Source organism: Oreochromis aureus, linkage group 3, assembly GCF_013358895.1.
Source record: "Oreochromis aureus strain Israel breed Guangdong linkage group 3, ZZ_aureus, whole genome shotgun sequence".
NCBI lineage: Eukaryota > Metazoa > Chordata > Actinopteri > Cichliformes > Cichlidae > Oreochromis > Oreochromis aureus.
The window spans coordinates 101,993,273-102,007,475 of NC_052944.1; the positions used below are offsets into that span (position 1 = coordinate 101,993,273).

Genomic DNA, 14,203 nt, shown 5'->3' on the forward strand with positions numbered 1-14,203 from the left:
GGAATATTTCATATATCAGTCTACTCTTCATTCTATCAGAAACAGTTATCACAGCTCATACAATTTCTTTTTACACATATATGTAAGCATTGAGCCAAATTTAGTAATGCCAACATATTAAACGAACAATGTTTGTCTCTTATATATAATACATCTGTATATACACTGTCAGAGATACTTGTCTTTGAGTGACGATTTAAGGTGATAGGAAATATAAATAACTGCTACTTGCATCTTTGACCCAGAGTTCAAGCTTATATATATTTATATACATATATATATATATATATATATATATATATATATATATATATATATATAATCTGACAATACATATAATATTGTCCATATTATATTAACATTACCACAGTGAGATGACTTTAGTCTCATGAACAACATTAGCTAATTGTTATTTACTAACTAATCTTGAAATGACTGTTCAGTACAGAAATGAAGCCCAACTATCATGTTTTACAGTCCTGTGGTCTCAACTAATCAGTGATGTCATGACAAAATGAATGACCAACAAAACACTTTTTCTCCTTCATTTCTGTCACACAAAGCTGTATGTAACGTTTCTCGCGGTTAGTATCATGGTTGCTAGGCAACCTGAACAGCGTGACGAAGGCTAGACTGTCCCATTTCACAAGCCTCTCACTTCCGCACTTCCCATACTTGTAGTACGCACCGTACGTAGTACGCGTAGTGTGCGTACTTCAAGCGTGCAGACCCTGAATTGGGACACAGCCACTAACCCCCTCCCTCCTGGATCACAGCTTCTTCTTCTTCTTGGTTGGCAACCATTGTTAAGGCGCATTACCGCCCCCTGGCTCACAGCTCAGTGGACATTTAGATGAGAAAATATATAATTGACACATTTAAGGAAAATACCAATAAAATAAAATAAAAATAAATAAATGTTCCCTTTAGAATTTTTTTTGCTCTTTTTTGCTCTTAAAAAAATAGTTGTTTTCTTTTACAATCATTCATCTTAGCAGTAGGATTTACATTAAAAGAGAAACAAATTATGTTTCAGTGAAAATATACATTTTTGCACTCTCTGGTCAACTGACTCAGTGACTCAAATGACTCAAGAAACCTGATTCACTTTGGTGAGTGACTCATTAAAACTCGATTCAGTAAAAAGAATCGAATTTACCATCACTAGCGTACATTCCCTTTTTAACCCTTTGTGAAACAATAAAGATATAAATCTGAGTATTAATCTATGTTAGTGCAAATACCTCTAATAGGTTGCCTGGGCCTTTCCAAGTAATATCTTCACTTGGAGTCTGCGGTCCAGGCTTCTAAAACCATCCTACTTTAACAAGAACTACAATCTAGAGGGGAGCTGCACTAACAGGTGTGACTGATAACATTTTACCTGCAAGCCTACTCATGTTTATTTGTATCAAGACAAGCAGGGGAAACACCTGGACATCAAGTCTGTCAAGGCTGCCTGAGTTCCCTCACCCACATCAGCTCCAGAACTCTGCATTATCTACTGAGTCAGACTAAGAGGATCAGGGATCAGAAGTTCTACAAAGAGCCGAACAAGACTTCCTGTATGGAGGTTTGTGGGCCTACCGATCGACAGTGTCAGCACAACTAAAACATGCTGACTGACCTCAGAGTTTCAAATCGACATCGCGGATTCTCCAGAAGAACACACAGCTGCTTCACTCCTGAATCCTGCAGCTTGTTGTAGTCTCCACTCAGGTCCAGTACTTTGGGATACGAGGGGTTGGACTTCAGCGCTGATGCCAGATAATCACAGCTGATCTCTGACAAACCACAGCTCCTGAATCTGTACAAAGAATGAAAGATGTAAGTTTATTAGACAAAGTGTGAGCTTGAAATCATTCAGTGTTTCATCATCTGTTCAGAGCTGAAGAAGGTTCAGAATGTAGAAGTTTAGAAAATGGAAACTCCAAACAGCTGAAGCCAACAGGAAGCAGCTTCAAACAAACAAGAGAAAAAAACTCTGAATGTTTCACATCAAAGTCGTAAACTTCTAACAAGAGTATTTTAAAGACAGCATAACTGATGATCACCTTCTGTTCAGTAAAAAAATAAATAAATAAAAGGCCTCAGCCTTTATCTCCAAGAAACAAAGGTGATCATGGAGACCCAGCAGGTCAGCTGATCCGTGGACAGCACCAGCATCTTTAACCAAGTCTGAGAGGTGAGCACTAGGGCTGGGTATCATCACAGATTTCCTGATTGGATTTGATTTGATTGAATTTTGCCTCAGACAGTCAGAAATATTATAATTCTGATCGTTTATCAGTACTGACACTTGTGTCTCACAAGTGTCAGTACTGTACAGTACATCAGAGGTGTGAGCATCACAGCAGATGCCTTGTGCCTTGTATGTCTAATTATTGAAGAAGGAAAAGAAGTCAAGCATTCAAATCCAGCTGGCGAGGGTCCATCACACATTTGTGCCCAGGGCACTGTAAGCTGAGCATCCAGCCGTGGCCACATGGACCATCATGGATTTAGTGTGAACAATAAACTAGGCAGTGATGTTTCCACATCTGATCCACAACATAATGACATTAAAATGATGTGATTACATGGAACTGGCAGATCCTGTTCAGGCTTCAGTCTGCAGTCATGTCAGCCATCATGTCCCACCTTCACTGGAGGCCATCTTTGGATTTACTGGCAAATTCTACTCTGATTGGCTGGCCTGGAATCCCTGTTATCCATAATGCAAAGGGTGTCAGACATGGGCAGAAAAAGGCTGAGATTTTTTACAAAGTGAAAACAGTTGTTGTGTTTTTAATAACGTTGAGCCAAAGTGAGAAAAAAAGGAACTTTACGGAAGGAATAAATGTGATGAATGAGTCATTACATCTACACCTGAATCACAACGCTCACAACACTCCAGCAGGCGCAGCCATCGGCCATCAGCTGTGCAACACTCACACAAATATATCAACTGTGTTTAATATTTAGGCACGTAGATCATTTATGTGCTTCAGCTCGTCTTACATTTTACCGCCAACATGTGTCAAAAGGAGCAGCTTTTACTTTGAAGGCCAGCTGTGTTTGTTTACTGTTTTCATTGTTGGATAATGAAACAAGTGATGCTTCAATGCGCTGAATTGTGTTACACAAAAATGAGCAAAGTTTTCATGTTGTTCAGGCAGAATCGAGCGTTGAAGAATGAATTCACACGTCAATAAACATTTTCATCAGCACAAGCAGGACAATGAAAGCAGGAAATACTCCAAAACTGCCATTTCTCATTCTACAACTTCAACAACTGCACATGAACTATACTTCATACACAGACCTAGAGTCTCTGATCCCTCTTACATCCTACTTGACAGCCAATAGAAATAAAGAAAAGTCCAGACTGACAGTCTCTGTGGGGTTAGGCAGTGAACTGCTCACGCTGCGTTCAAGTGCATCACAAACTATTGGAACTGGATCCAACTTCGTGAAGCAGATTTCTTCTCAGGTGCTGTTTGGAACATTTCTCATTTCCTCATGAACTGTATTAAACTCTAAATGAACTGAGAACTATTTCTACATTTCAAACTATGGATTCATTTTCCCATTCACTTCTGTATGTTAGTGTATAAATGAATGTTAGACTGGGCTCCATGGAAACACTTGGACTGGTCTCAGCTGCCTTCTTTTATGTAGTCATTTCTCTTCTCCAGCTTCTGTTTGAAATCCTCTCACAGAGCCTGAATCCAGCTTTGTCGTCATGTTTGGTCCTGTGTTAGGCTGCTCTGTGTTCCTCTGCTTTAACACACACCTCACCACAGCAGCTGTGTGGGTTGTCTCTGTAGCAGCCAGATCAGCTTCTGACACCATGAACATCATCACAGCTCCTAACTTCACCTTTATTAGCTTTGCTCAAAGTCTCTGCACCCTGTTTTTTTATCTGCTAACATTAGATCTTCAACAGTCCCATTCACATCCCTCACACACTCTACAGCCTCATCAGTACGGACTTCATGTTCACTGGCTGATGGAGCACAACATGAACCTGTGGAGGCTGAAACACTGTCCTGTCAAACATCTCCCCATCACCACTCCACTTCTGTCAGCCTTTAAATGAACCCTGCTCAAGTCTGTCACTTCTATTTGGAGCCAAAAGGAAAAACTGTTGTTCAGCCGTTTGGAAAGACAACACTTCTTCACATTTGTCTTCAGATACATCCTGAACATTTATGAACTAATGAAAGTTTCAAACATCAAAGTGCTGAAATATAGAAATATTGAAAAATAACAACAGCTGCAGTCAGTGAACTCACCTCAGAGTCTCCAGTCGAAAGTTTGGACTCTCCAGTCCAGCACACAGAAGCTTCACTGCTGAATCCTGCAGGTTGTTTCCACTCATGTCCAGCTCTGTCAGATGGGAGGGGTTGGATTTCAGAGCTGAGGCCACAACTTCACAGTAAGTCTCTGAGAGATCACACTGAGTCAGTCTGTGATTATAGAAAATATAAAATGTGTTATTATAAAAGCAGAAAATCTGCATTATAAACACAGACTGAATGTATATGAAGACAAAATAGAGTGAGGTCAAAATCTGATGAATCTGCTCTTCACATCTGTGCTTCAGCTCCTCTTACTGTGTTTGACACAATGATTCAGTCTCTCTCAGACCTGCAGACTTAATGAGAATCTTTGTTTGGCTTTAATCTGCAGATGAAGGAGGAAGATGGCGTCACATTTAGGCTTCCATGATGTCCACAGTCTGTCAGTGAGATCTGATCCAGAGTCAGATTGAAGACACACATTTGGACTGTTTCCTGTTTTGAATCTGACTCCAGAACATTTTGAATGAGTTCAGCTCAGTGAAGAGTTCCAGCTGGAAAGATGATCTGTGTTTGCTACCTGCTGTCAGGTACGACTGTTCACATCCACACGCAGGAAAAACCTGCTGACTGTTACCAAACGGAGCAGAAATCTCATCACTGGACAATAATGATGAATGAACTCAGAGCTGCTGATATCAGATCTGATTTCAGGGGAACTAAACACAGAAATGATTGGCTCATTTTAGCGTTCTGAGCCATTATCTGCTGGTGTGTCGCTAGTTGGCAGAAAAAGATTTGGATTCCTGTTCAGGGCTTCAGTGTTTATGACTCCAGATCGAGGTGACAGCAAGTCAAAATGATGTTACCTGTCTGTGTCCAGCAGCAGCCTGTAGTCACTTTGAATATTGTTATAAACTGACATGGATCAGTTTGTCTTTGATTGGTTTGTAAATGTCACCGTTTCCATCGAACCTGAGTGACGGTACAAAGACAGAGGGGAGAGAAAGGAGAGAGAGGATGGAGACAGCAAAGAGAGAGCGAACACAAACAGGTGAGAGTGGACAGGTAACCAAGGTCAGCAACCAATCAGAAAGCTTCTGTTTGACCCACAGTTGCTGGTGATGACTGCACATAACCAAGCAGTGTGTTACTCTGATATCAAATATGGATCCTGCTCTTATAATGATCATCAGATGATATTATTGTGTTATTTTGTAGCTGAATATTATGTTTGTGTGATTATTAGTGAAACAAGCAGTGAGGAGGATGGAGAGAGAGAGAGGACAGAGGGTGAAGTTAGAAACACTAAAAGGATTTTTCACGGATTTCATGGATGATTTGAGTGATTTCCAGCAGGACACTTAAACATGTCAGTGGACGTCCTAAAGAACATATTCACTGATACGAAATGTGTCATTGAACAGGATTAATTTCAGTGGAAACATGGTGGAAACAGCTGTGACTGCATGGATGTGACACACTTCAAATCTGTTCTCCACTCTTGGATTTGGGATCCATGGAGGTGCTCTGTGCTGAGTCTGTACAATAAAGGATGGTGTGGAAGGCTGCAGCGTACAGGCACAAACACTTTGTGGTCACAACCTAAACCTCCCACCGTCTATAAAGCACTGATGACATCATGACGTTTGGCTGTCAGGAAGTTAGCTTGGGGATGTAAACAGCATCCAAAAACACAGCAGTGAATTCCATCAGCAGAAAATAGGGCCGACATTCCAGCAGCAACAACTAAACATTGAACAATCAGCTCTGTGATTAATGAGGTCATGAAGTCAGACATTGGTCATTAGGAGCAGCAGCAGGAATGAGAGTGGATCCATGTGCTGCTGTGACATCAGCGTTAGCTCACATATTTGACACATGTTCAGTCCAGATGTCAGCAGTGTCTTCTCACTCAGTTTGTCCCACTGTTGGCAGTAAGAGAGCACAGCTGGTTCACCTCTGAGCCCTCACTCTGAACCACATAGAGGCAGTCATAGCCTGTTTGGTGCCCTGGGCGAACACTCCCTCTGCAACCCCCCCGACACACACACACAAAACATATTAAGGGTTAAGGACAACACACATGCTACGGCAAGGGGGAGCCAGGACAACAGGTCAGGGGGAAGATATCGGTTTTATATTTCTATCTATCTATCTATCTATCTATATACACACACTGCTGAAAAAAAAAATGAAGGGAACACTTAAACAACACAATGTAACTCCAAGTCAATCACACTTCTGTGAAATCAATGGTCACTTGTGAATGTTGGCGGTGATTTCACTCTAGTGGAAGCATGAGACTGAGTCTACAACCCACACAAGTGGCTCAGGTAAGGCAGCTCATCCAGGATGGCACATGAATGCGAGCTGTGGCAAGAAAGGTTTGCTGTCTGTCAGCGTAGTGTCCACAGCATGGAGGTGCTACCAGGAGACAGGCCAGTACATCAGGAGATGTGGAGGAGGCCGTAGGAGGGCAACAACCCAGCAGCAGGACCTACCTCCACCTTGGTGCAAGGAGGAACAGGAGGAGCACTGGCAGAGCCCTGCAAAATGACCTCCAGCAGGCCACAAATGTGCATGTGTCTGCTCAAATGGTCAGAAACAGACTCCATGAGGGTGGCATGAGGGCTCAATGTCCACAGGTGGGGCTGTGCTTACAGCCCAACACCGTGCAGGATGTTTGGCATTTGCCAGAGAACACCAAGACTGGCAAGTTCACCACTGGTGCCCTGTGCTCTTCACAGATGAAAGCAGGTTCACACTGAGCACACAACATCGTCCAGTATGACCGGTTTGGCAGTAGGTCAGTAATGGTGTGGGATGGCATTTCTTTGGTGGGCCGCACAGCCCTCCATGTGCTCGCCAGAGGTAGCCTGACTGCCATTAGGTACAGAGATGAGATTATCAGAACTCTTGTGAGACCATATGCTGGTGCGGTTGGCCCTAGGTTCCTCCAAATGCAAGACAATGCTACACCTCATGTGGCTGGAGTGTGTCAGCAGTTCCTGCAAGACGAAGGCATTAATGCTATGGACTAGTCCGCCCATTCCCCAGACCTGAATCCAACTGAGCACATCTGGGACATCATGTCTCGCTCCATCCACCAACGCCATGTTGCACCACAGACTGTCCAGGAGTTGGCAGATGCTTTAGCTCAGGTCTGGGAGGAGAACCCTCAGGAGACCATTTTCCTTTTTTTCTTAACTGAGCACCAGATGGCTTTGACCATTTCTTGTCCATCTTCCATTGGTGTTAATTTTGCACTGTCAACACCCATCCCCCAACACGAGAATCACCATAACATAACCTAACAGACCCACACCTTAGTGCACAGATTCATATAACCCAGGAAAAATCATTACTACATAATGGACTTGGATTGACAACATTATGAATGAAATGTGTTTGGAAGCAGCCCACGCCTCCTCACCTTTTGACAGGTTGTGTGTGAGACTTCAGCACAGCAGCAGCAGCAGCAGCAGGCGCACCGAGAATTTAGAAAACACATCGGTGCAAATTTGAAATCTATATCATGATGTCTGGTGTTTTTGTGTTTGTTGGTTTGTATTTATTTTGTTTTATTTTGCGAGCTGGTTATTAGATGCTGCTCCAGCCAGCCAGAGAATCCCCCGCAGTCCCGCCCTCTCCTCCCTGTGCGGCAAGCAGCAGGCGCACCTCGCAAACGGAGGGCACCCTTACTCCCCACAAATAGGCAATAGAAAACTGATTGGTGCCCATGCAATCACAAAAATGTGCTGGCAAGATGTCGGAGCAGCATGGGTGCGATCAACTTTTTTTTTGCCGATTCCCACGATGCCGCCCTGGGCAACGGCCCATGTCGCCCATGTCAAAAACCGCCAATGGACCCACAGCACTCTCACTCAGAGACATCAGTACATCACATTTTAAATCACACTAAACCAGAGTCTTCCTCAGCACCTTCATCCTCACTCACCATGTTTATGCGTCTGACTTTATTTCCTCATTAATCTCACACACACACTACAATAAGAGCCCATAGTTGTTCACTAGCTGATAAATTGCCTAAAGAAGAAACAGAAACAGAGCAATGGTGGAGTCAGAAAAACCATCACGGATCAAAGAGCACAGCGGAGAAGCTCAGACGGTGACGGCTCTGGATATTTGTTACTGTTTTTAACATTAGATTTCACTTCACTACAAAGAAGCTCTTCATAGATTCTTATTTCTGTCTCTCTCTAACAGCAAAGTCTGAATGACCAACAACAGCAGCAGCAGATTTAAAATACTGCCCCCTAATGACACAACACGGGTACTACATGTAGATGTGAATCTACAACAGACAGCGTACGACTACCAATGCAGGATCATGCTAAGTGCACACACACATTTCCTGATATACACAAAATATAGTTTTTTTTTTAAATGGGAAACTAATGAGAGTCGTTTGGTACTGTCTATATCTGAAGAACTAAACTACTAATCTACACTAATTAATGATGTTAATGATCACATCTGGACTCACCGAGCCTTTCTGCAGTTCCTCACAGCTGGAATCAGTCTTTGTCGTCCCCGCTCTGATGTGTTGTACTTCATCATGTCCAACTCATCCAAAACCTCCTCTGACATCTGCAGCATGAAGGCCAGAGCTGAGCACTGGATCTCAGAGAGTTCCTCTGATCTGTTCTCTGACTTCAGAAACTCTTGGATCTCCTGAAATAATGAGAGGTGGTTCATCTCCATCAGACAGTGGAAGATGTTGATGCTTCTGTCAGGGGAGATTTCATCACTGTTCATCTCCTTCAGGTTGTTTATGATTCTCTGGGTGGTTTCTGGACTGATCTCTGTCTGACCCAGCAGACCTCCTAAGAGTCTCTGGTTGGACTCCAGACAGAGGCCATGAAGGAAGCGAACAAACAGGTCCAGATGGCCGTTTTGACTTTGGAGGGATTTCTTTATGGTTCTCATCAAGAAATCATCTGAAAATGAATTGTAATAGTAAGGATCAAGAAGGTTATTTTCCAGAAAATGCTTAAGCACTTTTGTCTTCCTGTTCCTGTGACAGTGGAACATGTAGACTGCAGCCAGAAACTCCTGAACACTCAGATGAACAAAGCAGTAGACTGGTTTCTGGAAGATCACACACTCTCTTTTGAAGATCTCTGTACAAACTCCTGAGTACACCGAGGCCTCCGTGACATCCAGACCACACTGCTCCAGGTCTTCTTGGTAGAACATGATGTTTCCTTTCTCCAGATGTTCAAACGCCAGCCTCCCCAGCTTCAGAAGAACTTCCCTGTCAGCCTCCGTCAGCTCCTGTGGACTCGTCTCATGTCCCTCATGGTACTTGTTCTTCTTCCTCTTTGTCTGAACCAGCAGGAAGTGTGAGTACATGTCAGTCAGGGTCTTGGGCAGCTCTCCTCTCTGCTCTGTAGTCAACATGTGCTCCAGAACTGTAGCAGTGATCCAGCAGAAGACTGGGATACTACACATGATGTGGAGGCTCCTGGATGTCTTCATGTGGGAGATGATTCTGCTGGACAGCTCTTCATCACTGAATCTCCTCCTGAAGTACTCCTCCTTCTGGGCATCAGTGAAGCCTCGCACTTCTGTTACCCTGTCAACACATGTAGGAGGGATCTGATTGGCTGCTGCAGGTCGGGAAGTTATCCAGACGAGAGCCGAGGGAAGCAGATCCCCCTGGATGAGGTTTGTCAGCAGCTCACTGACTGATGACTTCTGTGTGACATCAGACACCAGCTTCCTGTTGGTGAAATCCAATGAAAGTCTGCTTTCATCCAGGCCGTCAAAGATGAACAAAAGTTGAGAGACAGCCAGCTTCTCTGCTGTGACCTTCTGTAATGTTGGATGGAAAACATGGATCAGCTCCAGAAGACTGTACTGCTCATCTCTGATCAGGTTCAGCTCCCTGAATGAAAGCAGAACCACCACACTGACATGTTGGTTCTCCAAGCCCTCTGCCCAGTCCAGAGTGAACTTCTGCACTGAGAAGGTTTTTCCAACACCAGCCACGCCGTTGGTCAGAACCACTCTGATGGGTCTCTGTTGGTCAGGTAAGACTTTAAAGATGTCCTGGCACCTGATTGGAGTGTCATGGAGGGCGTCCATCTTGGAAGCTGTCTCCAGCTGCCTCACCTCATGTTGGGTATGAACCTCTTCACTCTGTCCCTCTGTGATGTAGAGCTCAGTGTAGATCCTGTTGAGGAGGGTTCTACTTCCTGTTTCATCACTTCCTTCAGTCACACGTTCACATCTCCTCCTCAGACTGATCTTATGTTCATGTAAAACCTCCTGCAGACCAACATCTGCTGAAAGAACGAAAAACAGAAAGAAAACTCTTCAATGTCTGAACAACAACAAGAAGTCCAGTTTTCAGAAACGAGTCCATTAGCAGACAGATGTTCAGTCTTACTTTGTACACAGCTGCTCTGACTGGCTGTCTGCAGTCCAGCTTTGGTTCTGGATCTTTCTCCACACTGGGGACAGGCGGAGTCTCCTGATGAAGCAGACTGGTCCCAGTATGAGGAGATGCACTGTCTGCAGAACCAGTGTCCACAGCTGGTAGAGACTGGATCCTTCAGGACGACCTGACACAAAGCACAGCAGGACAGCTGCTCCTCCTCACAAACACCACTCCTCTTCCTCTCTCTGTGAACACATTTCTTTATCACCAAAACCATTTACTGTTAATGAAAAAGATCCAGATTCGACCAAACTGCAGTTCCTCGCAGTTCCTTTGATTTCATCAACACTAATGAGCTGGGGAGGTTAGAGCTCTGGGAAATATTATATATTAATGGACATTCATGAACTGTGGAAACTTTCATGGACAATTTATAACCAATAGAAAAGTCCTGTGTGTGTGTTCATGTTGCTTAATGTGCTTCAGTGCAGTTAGACTAAACTGAACTCAGCTAGCTTTGTTAGCTGTTTGATTCTCTCCTACACTCTTTTATACTGCATGTCAATACAGTCGGATTTAAACTAAAGCTGTTCTCATGGACATATTTTTCTGTTCCTCTTGTCAGTCAACAGAATAACTAATACTGATTGTAATGAGGCCCATAAATTGCAGGGGAAACCACTGACAGTTTAAGCTTATTCTAAGAGTATGAAGTTTGTGGATTTTACATGATTACGATAATTTGGGTTAATGATTAAAACTATAAAGTTATGACCAGTTTTGGGCAAGTTACTTTGAAAAAGTAATTAATTATAGTTATTAGTTACTTCTTCAAAAAAGTAACTGAGTTAGTAAATGAGTTACAAGATTCTAAAAGTAATTAGTTACTTGAAAAGTAACTATTGCGTTACTGGAACATGTTTAACCCTCTGGGGTCCAGGGTATAATTGGCCATTTTTGACTACTTTTGATTTGACCTCTATATTTTACCTTTAAAAACTATTTACTTTGTCTTGTTTGGTATCATTCTTTTCAGCACAACCTCACGTGTCTGAATTTACAGTTATGTTTTCATTTTGACATACTGTTTTAAAACAATTGATCTAAAAATGAGACCAAAAACATAAAATCAGAGTAGAAAGTTATAGTTTTTACTGTAACAACCACAAACATGTTTACTGAATCATATTTCATAACTTTAAATGCAAATATAAATTGTTAATTTTAAAATCATATGCACAAGTTTTGCAAACAAAGTTATTTGCAGCCATTTACCTTTTACCTTTTTCTTTTGGTAAACATTTCAAACTAACAATCATCTGTTCTGCATTCAATAAGATGCCACACAAATTATTTGTGCCACTCCAAAAAAATCATTTCTGTCCACTACAAAGGAGAACATCACAGCCGGATACCTGCAGGTCTGACAGCAGCAGGTGTATCACTGCTGTTTCTACCTGGAGACAGCAGTCGCCTCATTGTTCTGACACACAACACAAAACTATCCACAACACTACACACTAACTACACAAGACAACACATTAACTACACACTCCAAACACGCTAAATGTCACAAATCTCTCACATCTCAAAACTCGCTCTCTCTCTCTTCCTCTCTCTCCTAAAACTTCCCCCTCTTCCTAAACAACCAAATGTGATGTCACCATATCATTTTTTGATTGGTCGACATGGTGCATTTTTCCACCAACACAAACAGCCTGTTTTTTGTTTTTTTTTGTGTGTTTTGCTCATAAGCAGAGAGTGCTTGCTAGCGCTGTCCTTAGACAGTAAACGTGATGAAACTATTCAGGAAAAAACACCGCGTATATATTGTTTATCATGACTCTGGTTTTACGTGGCCCATTAACACAATTTAAAAACTGGTATAAATCACCTTGTTGCTTTGTCTTTAAGTGGTCATGTGATTGGCTTACCATGACTACTTTATTCTTCCTCAGTCAAACAGCAGCACTCATGCGATTGTTTTGCCCCCTGAGCTCCAGGTGTTGTGCTAGACAGTGACCGTGATTACCGTCCGCGGGAGCGTGCAGCTGCTTAAAGCTGTAGCGTCCAGATTACTTACAGCTACTTCCGTGCAACTGATATAAGATGCGGTAAGCTGAACACAGCTTCAACCGTCTGTTTGTTGAAAAATAGTAACGCGACCGCATTTTCTTGTTAGTAACAGTAACGGCGTTGTAACGATAGGAATAATAATTGGTTAGATTAGGCGTTACTGAAAAAAGTAACGCCGTTATTCCCATCACTGGTTATGACTCACTGGCTTAGAGCTGTATTATATTGGAAGGAATATTTACAGATCGGCAAATTAAGAATATTGGAATAAGTTCATAGTTTGACTTCTTGTACTCAAAATGTATGCTTTTAATTTGATAGTCTGGCAGAGACAGGAAGTGAGGAGAGTGAAGCCACACAGTTGTTTGACCTCTCCATCCCTCTGCATCCGTTTGAACTGTGAGTCTTTAATAATTGTGGATTCAGGTATCCTGAACCCCTCTTTGGACATTTGTAAGTAAATATTTTAAAACTCTATCAAAGACTCCTGATGTGGATGTTTGGAGAAGGAAAAGAGGGACAAAGTGGAGCATTAAGCTGAGGCTTCATTCACTGCAAACCTACACTTATGTTTTCTTATTTCTAGTGTTTGCATGTTAACAGCTGAAATAAAGCTGCCTCTTTGAGTTCATCCTGTTATGTTTGGGTCCAATCCTGCCTGCAACACAGCGCTACAGGACAAAGTCTAAGATTTTTATCTTTTTAATGAATCTTTGGTCACATATATCCAGGAAAACACAAACATGTAAAGGAGCTCCTCAAAGTTCTTTGACCTCGTTGGTCCAGGTTCAGCACTGAAGAGTGGAGATTTATCTTTGGACCAGTCACTCCTCACAGACGGACAGCTGGATCCTGCAGACTGTGACCTCTGACCTCTGCAGACACAAACATGATGACAGTCACTGAAGCAGCTGTGATCACACAGACTGCAGATAATGCAGCTGTTTCCTGTCAGTAAGTCCTCTTAGATTAGAGTACAGCTTTTAACAGGAAAACAAATGTCCCTGAATGCAACAGTGAGAAACCGTCTGCCTCTGTGGCTGTGATAGCTGCCGTTAGGAGCGTTTATGTGTTTGCGGTTAGACGAGGAGATGTTACCATCATGGACATGTTAACAAATCCTGCAGCACCACGTGGCACAAACAGTTTGTGTTCCTGTCATCTGTAAGCAACAGGAAGTTCATTAATAAAGGCGGGATGGAGATGTGACTGTGATGATTCATGTTCTCCTTCATCCAGCTGTTACACACACATCTGGGCTCACACAACGAGCCTTTTTCTAATAAAGCAGCTGCTCTCTACACTTTTCTGAAGAGGAGCTGCACAAACCTTTGTTTGCTTTCTAGAGCAGCGTATCATCCTCACAGAGCACAGCTGGCACGCTGGTTTCTGTTAGCTTAGCCACCAGGCTAAAGTCAAACTACCCACTGCTAGC

The 14,203-nt window shown here is 42.7% G+C and overlaps 1 protein-coding gene across 1 annotated transcript in view; it reads right to left on the reverse strand.

Annotated features, from left to right (window-relative positions):
- Positions 1-11,567, reverse strand: part of LOC116324239 (NACHT, LRR and PYD domains-containing protein 12-like) — a 34,402-nt gene extending 22,835 nt beyond the window's left edge. Inside the window, exons 1-4 of the mRNA XM_039603414.1 lie at positions 10,702-11,567; positions 8,794-10,594; positions 4,278-4,451; positions 1,628-1,807 (exon numbers count right to left, since the gene is read on the reverse strand). Of these exons, the coding sequence (XP_039459348.1) occupies positions 1,628-1,807; positions 4,278-4,451; positions 8,794-10,594; positions 10,702-10,969 (2,423 nt within the window). The 5' untranslated portion in view covers positions 10,970-11,567. The remainder of the gene's footprint in view (positions 1-1,627; positions 1,808-4,277; positions 4,452-8,793; positions 10,595-10,701) is intronic.
- Positions 11,568-14,203: the final 2,636 nt, after the last annotated feature.